Below are 16,454 nucleotides of genomic sequence, written 5' to 3'. Positions count from 1 at the left end.
CATAGCTCTAGCCCTAACACTAATCCGAGCCCTCACCCTAACCCTAGCCCTAGCCCTAGATTTGGCCTAGTCCTAACAGTAACCCTAACACAAGCCCTAAACATAAACCTAATGCTAGCCCTAAAACTAACTCTAGCACTAGACCTAGCCCTATCTCTAGCCTAGCCATAACACTAAACCTAGCCTTAGACCTAGGCCTAGCCTAATCTTAACCATAACCCTAGCCCTAACCTTAAACCTAACACTAGCCCTAACCCTAACCCTAACCCCAACCCTAGCCCTAACCCTATCCTTAGCCTTATTCCTAGCCCTAGCCCTAACCCTAAACCAAGTCCTAACCATAACCCTCACCCTAAACCTAACCCTAGCCCTAACCCTAACCCTAACCCCAACCCTAGCCCTAACCCTATCCTTAGCCTAATTCCTAGCCCTAGCCCTAACCCTAAACCAAGTCCTAACCATAACCCTCACCCTAAACCTAACCCTAGCCCTAACCCTAGCACTATCTGTATCCCTAGCCCTAACCCTAACCAATACTCAAACCCTTGCCCTAAACCTAGCCCTAGGCCTAGCCCTAACCCTAACCCTAACCCTAGTCCTAGCCCTAGTCCTAGCCCTAACCCTAAACCTAACCCTAGTTTTAGGCCAAACCCTAGCCCTAGACCTAACCTAGCCCTAGCTCTAGCCCTAGACCTGTCCCTAGCCCTAACTATAACCCTAAACCTAGCCCAAACCCTAACCCAAACCATAGCCTTAAACCTAACCCTAGCCATAACCCTATCCATAGATATAGACCTAACACTATCTCTATCCCTAACCCTAACCCTAACCCTAGGCCTAACCCTAACTCTAGCCCTAACCCTAGCCCTAGGTCTAGCCCTAGCACTACCCCTTGCCCTAAAACTATCTGAGCCCTAACAATAACCTTAGCCCTAGTCCTACACCTAGGACTAGCCCTAAACATAATCCTAGCCTTAGACCTAGCCCTACCCCTAAAACTAAACCTAACCCTAGCCCTAGACCTAGCTATAGCCCTAACCCACATGTTAACAATAACCCTATCCCTAACCCTACCTCTAAGCCTAACCCTAGCCCTAACTCTAGCTCTAACCCTAGCCCTAGCCCTAACACTAATCAGCTAACTGTAGACATCGAGCTAGCCCTAGCCCTAACCCTAACCCTAGCCCTAGTCCTACCCAAGCCCTAGACCTAACCCTAACCGAAGCCTTAACCCTAAACCAGGAAATTATCTTGTCATGATTACAAGTAAACATACTCATAAAAATGTTCTAGGAGAGGTTCATCCACTGTAGCTTTTATAAGATAACATATGAAGTACAAATGGCCAATGTCTTCACTCTCCACCCTCCCCCTACACATACAGTGCTTAGCACAATGATGTTGATATGGAAGACTCTGAGTTGTGTTTCTTGGTTGTTTAATCCTAACTTCTTTTGAAAAATAATTCAACTTTGAATGTCCACCTATATCTGTTATACATTTCTTTCCTGTTCATCACTTATAAGAAAAAGAGAGGTGATTAACTAAAATCACTCATGTATGTAGAAATACCCCCTTTTGGTATCACATTTGGCCTTTTATTTTCATGGGTAGAAGATAATTTGATTGGTTACAAACTTATCAACATTTGACGCCTCAATAAAGTCACAAGAATGTTGTTTTGATAAAACCAAAATGAACACAAATCTTGGGAGATTATCAAAGGCTTACTGTAACAGTGTATTGGGTACATTGGATGAAACTGAAATGCCTTTATTGACATACATACTAGAAACAACAGGTTTATCTAGAATGGATACTGGAAAAGGCAGAAAGAACCAATTGATTGAGGATGTCTTCAGATGAGAGAGACATGGGAAACATTTTTAAAGAAATTCTATAGAGGCAAAATTTGAATAAGAATCAGAACCAAAGGTCCCCAAGTAATCCAGGATCCATCCAGTGATGATTAGAAAAAGGAGGCAGGAAGCTGGGTCAATAAACAGAGCATTCTTAATCCGAGAAGATATTTACTCTCCAGTTAGAAGTTTCAGATGCTAACAAACCCTCTGGGAGAGGGGAGAAGGTTCTGGAAGGCAGATATTAAGTGAGCTAAAAAATTGTGTCATCTGATATTAACAGTTTTCATTCAAGATTCACTATTCCATAAAATAATCAACTCAATCTATAAGTTTTATTGTATGGTTTTGCAACTCTTGCTCAATCATCCACAATAAAGTGACACTTGTCATTAAGGAGGGGAATTGGAGTGAATCTAATTAAATTTATTAGAATATTAGAAAAATTGGGGCTTACATTTGGTTTCTATAGAAGAACAATATATACTTTTCAATTTTTTTAATTTACCAGTTAAAATACAAAGACATTGTATAGGAACAAAATGGACATCTTATGATTTGATTGTAGTTTTTTAGCTCTTGTTTATACTCCTGTGGAACTGTGATCTTTATACTTTTGACTTCTTCAATATTATGGTTATTGGTGCCTTAGGCCTACAGTTATAGAGTGGACTGAAATTATGTTTTTGTGAAAGTTAAAGGAGAAAAAGTAAGGAAAGAGGTGGAATGATGGAGTAAAAAGAGGAAGGGAGGGAAGTATGGTTATCTTCTTAGAATTATACCTATGATGATCACTGATGTCATAAATAAGAGTGTCAGTTGTTAAATCAACAACGGGAATCACTGTGCACTTGCTCCCCATGTAGGACCTCTGTCCTTAATGTGTTTTACTATGAGAATTAATGGTAAAACTAGTCTTCAAAGGGTACCTTATACTTCGTGTGTCTGTGTGGGTGCAAACTGTTGAAATCTTTACTTAGTATAGAGTTGAACTTCTATATATAAAGATAATTTAAAAATGAATCTTAATGAAAAATGGTATGGGAGAGGTAGTAGGAGGTGGGATGGCTTGGGGGTGGGAAAGTGGAAGAACTGCTGTAATCCCAAAGTTGTACTTATGAAATTTATATTTACTAAATAAAAGCTTTCTATAAAAAGAATTATGAAAAGCTATGAAAAACATGAGATATACTCTTCATATTAATAACAATTAAAAATAAATAAAAATTAAAAATCATTTTAAGGTCTCAATAGGATATGTGCCCAGAACTGACAAGTAAAGTTGCAGAGAATGGCTAATACAGCCTTATCAGTTTCATTTGTCATCCTAATCCATTCCCCTGTGGTCACATTACTTCAGTTCTAACACTTCTATTTCTTACATGAAATATATCTTAATGCATTTATTCTTAAGCTAGAAATAATAGGCTTTTACTCTGTTTTTTAGAAGAGCCTAATTGAGGAGCCATGTTGACCTATGTTTTAGTTGGAATATTTAATAATTTTGAAGTATATATGATCTTTTTTGTTTTCACTAAATTGAAACACCAGTAAAAACACAGGGTCTCTGTGATATTGTGGGGGCATACTTTATGGTGTAACACATGATAGGGATTTTTAAAGGTTTGAGGAGTGCTGGAGAAGAATGTGAATATTACTGAATGGTTCAAGTGCTCTATATTTTATATGTATGTACACAGTACTTATGTGAATTTGTTTATTTGTCTTTTATTTGGTTCTAAGTTGTTGTGCTTAAGGCTTTTCAGTAGAGATCTGCAATAAAGTTTCCCATTAGGATTTTAGATTTACTTATTTCTTGCAGTAGCTTAGTTCTTTAATTGATTTAAATATTTTCAGGTAACTTGGAGCATAAAGTCGAGATCCTGTCTTCCTAGTGACTAAAAGTTTTGTCATTATGCGTTGATTATTTTTTCCCAAAACATATTTGTCTTCCTTAAAGTCTGTTTTGCCTGATATAGTAATTGTGACTTTCTTTTTAAAATATTTTCCTGAAATATATTTTCAGTCCTTTACTTCAATATTTTCACAGCCATTTTTGTTTTCACTTTGTATTTTAATGGCTTTTTAAAAAATGTTCAGTTTTGTCTAATGAACCCATTTGTGTGATTTTGAGAAAATTTTACCTACTTATATTTAGTATGATCATTAATATATTTAGATTTATTCCCACCTAATTAAGAATTTTAGTTTTCTTAGCCTGGGACCATTTTTCCTATTGTTATTTTAGCAATTATTTTGTTTCTTAGTGTATGGAGTTTTTCTCCTTTCCTTTTTGGGGATGCATATTTGCTCTTTCTATTACTAGTCATTATCTTGGAATATTTACCATACAGATTTTTCTAAATAAAGTAAAAGTTTAAATTATTTGTACTTCTTTCCTCAGGACTGTAGGGATTGTTAGAATACTTAAAGTGTAATCACTGCTTTTCTGATTTGGAGTTGCTTTTATTCAGAATTTAGTTCTTTTATTCAGCCCCACAAATTAGCCATTAGGTTTATTATTTCAAATAGATGATGATTTAATTTGCATTTTATTTACTACTCACCATTCATTTTTGCCTCTCATTCTTCTGAAATCATGTCCTGCCTCTTAGGAAGATCTCTTGGTTTCATTTCACTGTCAATAATGACAGCTAATCTTTCTGGATAAGTGCAGGGCAGTAGTGACTGTGTTCAGTACTTCAAAGATGGTATTCAAGGCTCTCTGTTTTCTCTTTTTGATCTATTGGTCCAGTTATTCATTATTCAGTCATCTTTTTCCCATGGAAGTTTTATAATTATATCTGTTTTCCATAAAGAAGTTATACTTTATACTCTGTATGTAGATTTCTTGTCACTTACTCTTCTGGGCACACATTGGAAATACTGTTTCTTGCCTTGGGCTAGAGGGATTGGAGAAGCAGAGTCATGATACTTTCATATAAAGTATTTCCTACCTGCTCCTAATACTTTCGGTTTGATAGGTTTTCTCATTCTGTGCTCCATATCTCTTAATTTTAAAAATATTTCAACTTTGTATGCAAGAGGCATTGTGGGGCGACGACCCCAACTCCTCGGGCGTGGTCCCACGGCTTCCAGCAGAGGCCCGCGGCTGCGGGCCAGGGGATGCCCAAGATTGCGGCCAGTGGCGCGGAGGGTGGTGCCACCTGCGGGCCGGTCTGGGCTCCGCCCAGACCCTGGCGCCACCCCAGCCACGCAACTCCCTCCCAGCCCTGCCTCCGTCTCCGGCCCCAGCGCCGTGGGCCCCAAGTCATCCCCGCCGCCCCCAGGCCCTGGGCCCGCACCCGCGCTGCCCACTGAGCGCCTCAGCCTCCTTTGCCTCGGGGAGCCACCGGCCATGCCCGCGGGGCTGGGCACCAGGGGCGACCGCGTCTGCTTCAACCTGGGCTGCGAGCTGTATTTCTACCCGGGCTGCTGCTGCCGCAGGAGTCAGCGGTCTATGGACCTCAAGAAGCCCATCGACAAATGGATCTACAAGGGCATGCAGCCCACCTGCCACGACTTCAACCAGTTCGCCGCCGCCACCGAGACCATCTCCCTACTGGTGGGCTTCCCAGCCGGCCAGGTGCAGTACCTGAACCTCAAGGGGGACACCAGCAAGCTCTTCAACGAGGAGTGGCTGATTGACAAGACCAAGGTGACAAATCTGAAGTGGCTGCCCAAGTCGGAGAGCCTCTTCCTGGCCTCACACTCCAGCGGCCACCTGTACCTGTGCCATGTTGGCCATCCGTGTGCCTCGGCACTGGCGCCGTACAGCCTGCTGAGGCAGGGTGAGGGCTTTGCCGCCTACACCACCGATAGCAAGGCCCCTCACAACCCGCTGGCCAAGTGGGCGGTGGGCGAGTGGCCCCTCAACAAGTTTGCCTTCTCGCCCGACAGCCGGCACCTGGCCTGGGTCAGCCAGGACGGCTGCCAGCGCGTTTTCTACTTCGACTCCATGATCCTCCGCAGGCTCATGAAGAGCTACTTGGACGGGGTGCTGTGTGTGTGCTGGAGCCCAGACGGCTGCTACATGGTGACAGGTGGTGAAGACGACCTGGTCACCGTGTGGTCCTTCACCGAGGGCCGCGTGGTGGCCCGTGGTCACGGCCACAAGTCCTGGGTCAACGCTGTAGCCTTTAACCCCTACACCACGTGGGTGGTGATGGGGAGAGGGGCAGTGAGGAGGAGGGGGAGGCCGCGGCTGGGCGCCCAGGCTCTGCCAGACGCATCCCGCTCTTCCCGCTGCCCAAGGCCGGCTTCATTACCTACCGCTTCGGCTAGGCCAGCCAGGACACGCAGATCTGCCTCTGGGACCTCACCGAAGATATGCTGTACCCATACCCACCCCCTGGCCCATACCCGCACCCTCCCTGGCACCATGCTGGCAGTTGCCTGCAGCTTGTGGGCCAGCGAGCCTGGCCTGGGGCCCTGGCCCGGCTCGCTGTCCTGCTCCAACAGCCTCCCGCACCTGGAAAGTAGTGGCAAGGCCGGGGCCCAGGCAAGGTGGCGGCAGAGCCCGGCACGCAGTGCAGCATTGGCCACTTCGCCATGCTCACGCTGCAGCCTGGGCAACATCAGCCACGGGGGCGGTGGCGGCGGCAGGGACAAGGCCAGTGGCCCCGCGCTGTGCAGCCGCCTGGACCCTGCCAAGGTGCTGGGCACTGCACTGTGCCCTCGCATCCACGAGGTGCCGCTGCTGGAGCCGTTTGTGTTAGAAGATCGCACTGGAGTGGGTCAGCATGCTGCTCTTCCTGGGGGACTGCATCATTACCGCCTGCCAGGAGGGCCTCGTCTGCACCTGGGCCCAGCAGGACAGGACGGAGGGGACCCGTTTCCCCTTCTCCTCTCCACCAGCCACTTCCCCATCATCTGTGTCAGAGCTCACCAGAGGCTTTACTGCATGGAAGTGCCAGCCACTGGGCCAGAAGCTAGCTGAGATGACAACTCCCAACCAGGCAACTCCCCAAGTGAACAGTGGTGTGAAGCTGTGGATGCTGGGGTCCCTGCACTGTGCAGGTTGAGAAATCAGAGACATTGATGCAGCCCGACTTGGTCTTGTCAAACATGTTTATCATCATGAGGCATATCTTGTCATGGAACAAGGAACAATTGACCAGAGCCTGCTTTAGCTCCTTGGTGGGAATATAACTGGTATGATCTGAGTCCAAAACTGGAACATGAGTAGGCATCGGGATCCACACCAGAAGAGGTGTCAGCCTGTCCATAAGGCCTAGGCTGATGAACACCATAGGCATTTAGGTGTGGTGGATGAATGGAGCTTCTGGTGCTGCATCATTTTATGGTCCTCCTGGAGTTGGAGCCTCTGCAGGGTTGGAGTGTCCATAGCCCCTCCACCATCTTTAGTACATAAGGACATTCTACTTTTAGTAGAATTTTTTGGATCCTTTATTTATAGAATCATGTTTTTTTTTTTAAAAGGATAATCTGACATCCTCCTTTCCAATATGTAGCCCTCTGATTTATTTTATTGCCTAATGGCTCTGGCTAAAACTTCCAGGACAACACCGAATGGCAATGGTGAATGCAGGCATCTTGTTGGTTCTGGATATTAGGGAGAATGCTTCCCACTTTTCTCAGTTCAATAAAATGTAGGCCATAGGTTTGCCATAAAATGCCTTAGTTATGTTGAGGAATGTTCTTTCTGTACCCAATTTGCTTAATTTTTCATCATGAAATCATGTTGTATTTAATCAAATGCTTTCTCTGTATCTATCGAGATAATCACATGGTTTTTGTTTTTCAGTTTGTTTATGTGATGAATCACATTTATTGATTTGTGAATGCTAAACCATCCCTGCGTATCAGGGGAAAATCCCACATGGTCCAGGTGAATGATCTTACTGATGTGTTGTTGGATTTGATTATCTAATATTTTGTTGAAGATTTTGGCATCTATGTTCGTTAGGGATATTGGTCTATAGTACACTTTCTGTTGTATCTCTTTCATGTTTAGGAATTAAGGTAATGCAGGTTACATAGAAAGAGCTTGGGAGGATTCTCTCTCTTATAATTGTTTCTCTCCCTTTTAACTGTTTAGAATAGCTTGAGAAAAATTGGAATTAATTATTTTTAAATGTCTTGTAGGAATGTTTATTGAGCCATGTCATTTTACACATCCATAGTAACCTTGAATGCAAATGGCCTCAACTGTAAAGTTGAAAGATAGACTAGGTGAATGGATTAAAAAACAAGACCCATTTATTTACTCCCTACAAGAAACATATCTCACCAGCAAAGAACCCACACACTGAAAGTAAAGGATGGAAAAAGATATTTCATGCTAATGGGTAGTAAAAAAAGACAGATGATGCCATGCTAATATCAAACAAAATATATTTTAATACAAAAACTCTTAGAAGAGATGGAAAAAGGCACTATGTAAAATGATTAAGGGATCAATTCAAATAAATGTGTGACTATAATAAATGTAAATAATTTTATATATAATTATAATTATATAAAATAAATTTAAATATATAATTTATATATAAGTATATAAATATACATTTTATTATAAAGTTATTTATTATAAATGTATTAATGTATTTATAACAATAAATATATAAATAAATAAATAAATAAATAATAAGCAGGGCTTCTACCTAAAGAAATGTTAATGGATCTAAGGGAGACATATTCTCCAATACAACAGTAACAGAGGAATTCAACATCCCACTTTCAACAATGGACAGATCAACTAGACAGAAAAATCAACAATGAAACAAGAGAGCTATTTGACACACTTAACTAAGTGGACCTAACTGATATCTACCGAATTTTTATCTCACAGTTGTAGAATACACATTCTTCTCAAGAGTGCATAGAACTTTTTCTAGGATAGACCATAGGCTAGGCCATAAAGCAAATTTCTGAACATTCAAAAAATGGAAATCATATCAGGCATATTCTCTAACAACAATGGAATAAAGCTGGAAATTAACAACTCAATAATCTCTAGATGACATGCAAACATGTTGAGACTGAACAACATATTTCTGAATGAACACTGAGTCATAAAAGATCAGAATAGAAATAAAGAAATTCTGGAAATGAATGAAGACATCAATACATCATATCAAAATTTGTGGGATACAACAAAAGGAGTGTTAAGAGGGAAGTTTATAGCAATTGGTATCTACCTAAAGAAATTGGAAAGTCATCAAATAAATGAACTATCAATTCATCTAGAGGACCTAGATAAACAAACCAAGCCCAAAATAAGTAGCAGAAAAGAAATAATTAAAATTAGAGAATAAACCAAATTGAAACAAAATAATACAAACAATTATTGAAATGAAGAACTGGCTTTTTGAATAAAAATAACAAAGTTGATACACCGTTGCCCCGACTAACCAATAAAAAATAGGGAGAAGATCCAAATCAATAAAATCAGAGATGAAAAAGGGAATGTAACAACAGATACCACAGAAACAAAAAGAAATCATCAGAAATTACTATATGGAGCTGTATGCCATCCAATTGGGAAACATAGAAAAAATGGATAGATTCCTGAATATAATCTACCAAAATTGAATCATGAAGCCATAGAATACCTAAACAGACTGATAACCAATATGGTGATTGAATCTTATTTCGCTTAACATAATGTCCTCCAAGACACATCCTCATTGTTGAAAATGTCATTTTATCTTTTTTCATGGATGAATAATAGTAGACTATGTATATGTTCCACAATTATCTTTATTTATTAATCAGTTGATGAATGTGTAGATGGTTTCAATTTCATGGCTATTGTGAGTTGTGATGCAATAAATGGGAATTTAGATGTCTCTTGAACATAGCGTTTTTATTTACTTTGGAGATCTATCTATCCATCCATTCATTAGTGGTATTACTGGATTATATGACAGTTCTACTTTCAATTTTTGAGTAACTCCAAATTGTTTTCCATATAGTAACTTGTGTTTGGAGTAACAATGTGTAAGGACTCCCTTTTCTCTATATTCTTAGTAACATTTGTTTTTGTCTGTCTTTTTTATAATAGCCATCCTAACTGCAATGGTGTAACATCTCACTGTGTTTTGATTTGCATTTATCTGATGATAGTGATGCTAAAGTTGTTCTCATACACATACTGGATATTTGCCTTTTGTGAAAAATGTTTATCTAGGTCTATGGATCTGTTTAAATCATCACCATTATTATCTTCCCTTATAGAGTCTAGATCCCCACCCCTTATCAAATGTACAATTTGTAAATATATTCTGCCATTCAATGGGTCACCTCATCATTCAGTCATTGTTTCTCTTGCTGTGCAGAAGCTTCTTAATTAAATCAAATTTATACATGGTTTTCTTTTGCTTCCTGTGATTTTCGGGTGTTATCCAAAAAATCTTGCCCATTCCATTGTCCTGAAGCATTTGCATTCTTTTCTTGAGGAATTTCAGAGTTTCAGGTTGCACAGTCAAGTATTTAATACATTTTGAGTCAATTTTGTATATTGAGAGATGGAGGTCTAGTTTCATTTTTTCTGCAGTGGATCTTCAGTTTTTCTAGTGCCATTTAATGAGACTGTGCTTTCTCCAGTTCATGCTCTTAGCACCTTTGTCAAAGGTCAACTAGCTATCTATAGATGTATGAGTTTACCTCTAGGGCTTTTGTTCTGTTCTGTTCTGTTTGTGTGTATGGGTGTGTCTGTTTTTATGCCCATATTATGTTGATTTGATCACTATATCTTGGTAGTATGCTCTGAAGCCAAATAGTGTATCACTTACCTCTATTTATTAGGTTATCATGCTTCTTGTGATGGCCCATTTTCCTCTCTTAATCCAACACTGAACTGCAAGTTAAGTGTTTTCTTTTATTGTCATGGTAAATGTGGAGGCAGCTTCCTGGAGATGCATTGAGAAAACATCATGTGTGTCAATGCAGTGTGTGGGGCAGGGTCTCCCTAGAGACTGAAATTAGGGTCTGCATACATTCTATATAAACCCTCTCAGATAAAGATCCTCAAAGGAAGACAGTGGTCATAGAGTGTGATCTGAACATAACTGACTTTTCCTCCCAGAAAATAAGCTGTTACGTTTTTCAATCACTGAGAGTTTGAGGTGATTATTCCTGTTATTCCTGAATATTCCTGTGAGCCAGGGGACAGTCATTATTCTTCCTATAGGACAAGTGACGTTAGTGAGGCTACACTGTTAGGTTAAATTACTCCTTCAAGGCTTGTATGCACCATGGAAATGACTAGATATTCTTACACATGATGTTGTCATTAAACCTACCTTTCAAGCTATATTTTTGTACCTCCTCATTGGTGTTGGTATTGCTACTCCAAAGGAGATGCCCTGAAAATATAGAGGATATTGATAAGGCATTGGTAAGAAGATAGCACCTACACAGACAAGTGTTGGTGATATATGTATTAAGTATTGATAAGTTGTAAATAACAATCTTCACCTAAGATTTAACTCTCTGAATTTTACTTGGAATTGTTCAACCAATAGAGATGTATTAACCCAAATATTATCCTAATTAAGAAAAATTAATTTGGGCAAAATAGTAAAAGATCAATTTTTCTATCAAAAAGGACATTGTGAGTCATACTTCATATGTTAATAAAGATTTGGATAATGATATCAATGTTGTTGCTTTTTTTGTCCTTGTTGACTGTGCATTTGGTCTTTTGGATTTTTCAGGTGTTTTTGTTCTATATTCTTCATGATTCCAATTTTCAACATGATAAACATATAGGAGATTTAGTGGCCCCATATAATCTCAGGATTACTCCAAATAAATAAAATCTCTATACATTTCAAAGAAATCAATTAATGCTGATTTCCACCTACTTTATCTTTGTTTACCCTATACAGAAATTCTGTTGTACTGCTTCTAAGTGTTCTTAAACTTGAGTTCCACAGATGCAGTCCTTTCAAATTTAAAAGATATTCATACTCTTTCCATTCTATTCTCCATGGGTGTCCTTTTACAAAATGATTTTATTTCATTTGAAAAAAGTCCATTAAATCTTTTAACATTTACACTTGGGTACTCCTTGTAACAACCATCCAGATTCACAGGTGGATTGCTCTGGTGTGTGAGTCTGACTGTGGCATACATGTGTCTTCTGATAACACTTTGATCAACCACATTTTTCATAATCCTAAACTATTAAGTTCTTTCATAATATTGTAACTTTTTCTTTCCAGTGAATAACCATATAAACTTCATTCTTTTTCCTGAACTACATACAATGTATCTTCATTTTATCAAGTACATTTTCTCATCCTTTGCACTTCCCAGTCAATTGCACATGCACTTTTCGGAGAATGTATCAGTCAAATTTTCTTGCCACTTCCTTTTTGTTATTATATTCACCTGTGTTTCCATTCCAAATGTGACCCTCAAAGTAGTCTTGATTATTCATTACTTGCCAGACCCATGCTTAGTCATTGGGTACACTGAGTCATGCACGCCTGGGAGCCGAATGAACACTCACGGAATTCAAGGCACATGGGTCATTTATTGTTTAAACAGCAGCGGCAATAGCACAAGCAACCAGAACATAGTAGCAACAGCAGAGTCAGTTAAACAATTGCAATACAATAAAACCAGACAGATACTGGGGAAATGAGGCTGGACTAACACAAACTGAATCCATGTCAAGGATCAGAAATGGCAGATGAGAGGTGGGGAGGAATGACCCTAGGGTTCATGGGAAAAGGATGAGACCTACTTTAATAATGTTGACCATGAAAGTATCCTAAGCACTTATCCTTCTCTTAGTCTGTCAGTGACCCAGCAGAACTGGTGCACTGCACAAATAAACTGAAGATAGAAAGGCCTATGAGTCAGTGCTCAATACAGCCACAAATATCTTTCCTAGGAGCCCAGTAGATCAAAGATTGTCAATCATAGCTTGTGGGCTTCATGACCTCGTGGCACAATGGTAGCGCATCTGACTCCAGATCAGAAGGAATGCTTGTGGGCTGTCAGATCTAGTATGACAGTAGACTGCCACAGCTGACCATCAGGTGACTATCTGTGTGGATGTGTCACATCAGTGTTAAGGAACGTCTGGAGGAATCAAGGAGGTTTTCCTGCAATCAGCCAACTTGGGAGCCCCTTTCAGCAGAGCTTCTAGTAGACAGTATTCTACTTCTGTTATGGATGACCAGATTGGGTACCAGAATGTGAATAATGAGTGAGTGGAAGTCAGGGAGAGCAGCACCTGGTGGGGCACTGGGTAAGGAGCATAGCACAAAACAGCTGTTGTGAAGACTCCATGGAGTGCTTGTGCCAGGGGATAATCCATGGTAGTGAGACCTGCACAGCTTAAGTTCAGGGCCTAGGACTCATCCGGCCCTGCAAAGGATACTTAATGATGTGCTACACTCAGAAACACAGAAACACGGCCATCAGTATGAAACAAGGTAAAGGAAGAAAACCTACCAGTAAAAGAGCATGGGAAGCTCAAAGCATATACTAGAAAATATCTCCGAGAAAATGGCAGGACAAAGTCACTATGTATCAATAGTCACATTAAACGTTAATGGACTTAACTCTTCAGTTAAAAGACACAGACTGGCTTGATTGGCTTAGGGAAAAAAAAAACAACTATTTGTTGCCTACGAGAAACACATCTTTCTAACAAAGATGCAAGCAGACTGAAAGTGAAAGGTTGGAAAAAGATATTCCATGCCAACAGAAACCAAAAAAAAAGCAGGTGTAGCCATATTAATATCAGACAAAATAAACTTTAATACAAAAACTGTTAAGAGAGACAAAGAGGGGCACTATATAATGATTAAGGGTTCAATTCAACAGGAAGATGTAACTATTATAAATGTATATGCACCTAATTACAGGGCACCAGTCTATTTAAAAGATATGTTAAGGGACTTAAAGTGAGACTTAGATTCCAATACAATAGTACTGGGGGACTTCAATACTCCACTCTCAGAAATAGACAGATCATCCAGACAGAAGATCAACAAGGAAACAGCAGATTTAATCGACACTATTGCCCAAATGGATCTAACAGATATCTACAGAACTTTCAATCCTACATCTAAAGACTTTACATTCTTCTCAGCAGTGCATGGAACCTTCTCTAGGATTGATCACATACTAGGCCATAAAGCAAGTCTCAGCAAATTTAAAAGAATTAGAATCATACCAGGCAGCTTCTCAGACCACAGTGGAATGAAGCTGGAAATTAGCAACTCAGGAAACCCTAGAAAGTATGCAAACACATGGAGACTGAACAACATTCTCCTGAATGAACACTGGGTCATTCAAGAAATCAAAAGAGAAATCAAAAACGTTTTGGAAGTACATGAGGATAACAACACAACATATCAAAACTTATGGGATACGGCAAAAGCAGTATTGAGAGGCAAGTTTATAGCAGTAGGTGCCTATATCAAGAAATTGGAAAGGTACCAATAAATGAGCTTTCAGCGCATCTCAAGGACCTAGAAAAACTGCAGCAAATCAGACCCAAATCTAGTAGGAAAAGAGAAATAATCAAAATCAGAGAAGAAATTAACAGGATTGAATCCAAAAAACATTACAAAAAATCAGCCAAGCGAAGAGCTGGTTTTTTGAAAAAATAAACAAAATTGACACCCCATTGGCTCAACTAACTAAAAAAAGAAGAGAAAAACCCAAATCAATAAAATCAGAGATGACAAAGGAAATTAACAACAGACACTACAGAAATAAAAAGAATCATCAGAAATTACTACAAGGACTTGTATGCCAGCAAACAGGGAAACCTATCAGAAATGGATAGATTCCTGGACACATGCAACCTACCTAAATTGAACCATGAAGACATAGAAAACCTAAAGAGACCCATAACTGAAACAGAAATTGAAACAGTAATAAAGGCCCTCCCAACAAAGAAAAGTCCAGGACCAGATGGATTCACTGCTGAATTCCACCAGACATTTAAAGAAGTACTGACTCCATTTCTTCTCAAACTATTCAGAGCAATCGAAAAAGATGGAATCCTCCCCAATTCTTTCTATGAAGCCAGCATCACCTTAATCCCTAAGCCAGAGAAAGATGCAGCACTGAAAGAAAATTATAGACCAATATCCCTGATGAACATAGATGCAAAAATCCTCAATAAAATTCTGGCCAATAGAATACAACAACACATCAGAAAGATCATCCACCCAGACCAGGTGGGATTTATCCCTGGTATGCAGGGATGGTTTAATGTGCGCAAAACAATCAATGTGATACACCACATTAACAGACTGCAGAAGAAAAACCATATGATTAACTCAATTGATGCAGAGAAAGCATTTGATAAAATTCAACACCCTTTCATGATGAAAACTCTAAGCAAATTGGGTATAGAAGTAACATTCCTCAATATAATCAAAGCAATTTATGAAAACCTGCGGCCAGCATCCTATTGAATGGGGAAAAATTGGAAGCATTTCCACTGAGATCTGGCACCAGGCAGGGATGCCCACTCTCACCACTGCTATTTAACATAGTTCTGGAAGTTTTAGCCAGAGCCATCAGACAAGAAATAGAAATTAAAGAACACAAATTGAGAAGGAAGAAGTCAAACTATCCCTCTTTGCAGATGATATGATTCTTTACTTAGAGGATCCAAAGAACTCTACTAAGAGACTACTGGAACTCATAGAGGAGTTTGGCAAAGTGGCAGGATATAAAATCAATGCACAAAAATCAACAGCCTTTGTATACACAAGCAATGCCACAGCTGAGAAAGAACTGCTAAGATCAATCCCATTCACAATAGCTACAAAAACAATCAAATACCTTGGAATAAACTTAACCAAGGACGTTAAAGATCTCTACGATGAAAATTACAAAATCTTAAAGAAAGAAATAGAAGAGGATACCAAAAAATGGAAAAATCTTCCATGCTCATGGATTGGAAGAATCAACATCATCAAAATGTCCATTCTCCCAAAAGCAATTTATAGATTCAATGCAATACCAATCAAGATACCAGAGACATACTTCTCTGATCTAGAAAAAATGATGCTGAAATTCATATGGAGGCACAGGAGACCTCGAATAGCTAAAGCAATCTTGTACAACAAAAACATAGCCGGAGGCATCACAATACCAGATTTCAGGACATACTACAGGGCAGTTGTAATCAAAACAGCACGGTACTGGTACAGAAACAGATAGATAGACCAATGGAACAGAATTGAAACACCAGAAATCAACCCAAACATCTACAGCCAACTTATATTTGATCAAGGATCTAAAATCAATTCCTGGAGCAACGACAGTCTATTCAATAAATGGTGCTGGGAAAACTGGATTCCCACATGCAGAAGCATGAAGCAAGACCCCTACCTTACACCTTACACAAAAATCCACTCAACATGGATTAAAGACCTAAATCTATGACCTGACACCATGAAGTTACTAGAGAACATTGGAGAAACCCTTCAAGATATTGGCACAGGCAAAGAGTTTCTGGAAAAGACCCGGGAGGCACAGACAGTCAATGCCAAAATCAACTATTGGGATTGCATCACATTGACACGTTTTTGTACTTCAAAAGAAACAGTCACGAGAGTGAAGAGACAACCAACAGAATGGGAA

At 39.8% G+C, this 16,454-nt stretch overlaps 1 protein-coding gene across 1 annotated transcript; it reads left to right on the top strand.

Moving 5' to 3' along the window:
* Nucleotides 1–4,897: 4,897 nt before the first annotated feature.
* Nucleotides 4,898–6,883, top strand: LOC100338299 (dystrophia myotonica WD repeat-containing protein). The gene is given in 7 exon segments (XM_008253310.3): nt 4,898–5,072; nt 5,075–6,013; nt 6,016–6,206; nt 6,208–6,363; nt 6,366–6,424; nt 6,426–6,566; nt 6,568–6,883. Coding segments are annotated over 7 exon segments (1,977 nt in total).
* The last annotated feature ends 9,571 nt before the right edge of the window (nt 6,884–16,454 follow it).

The sequence above is a fragment of the Oryctolagus cuniculus genome, chromosome 8, assembly GCF_964237555.1.
Source record: "Oryctolagus cuniculus chromosome 8, mOryCun1.1, whole genome shotgun sequence".
Lineage (NCBI taxonomy): Eukaryota > Metazoa > Chordata > Mammalia > Lagomorpha > Leporidae > Oryctolagus > Oryctolagus cuniculus.
This window is presented reverse-complemented; position numbering and strand designations above follow the sequence as displayed.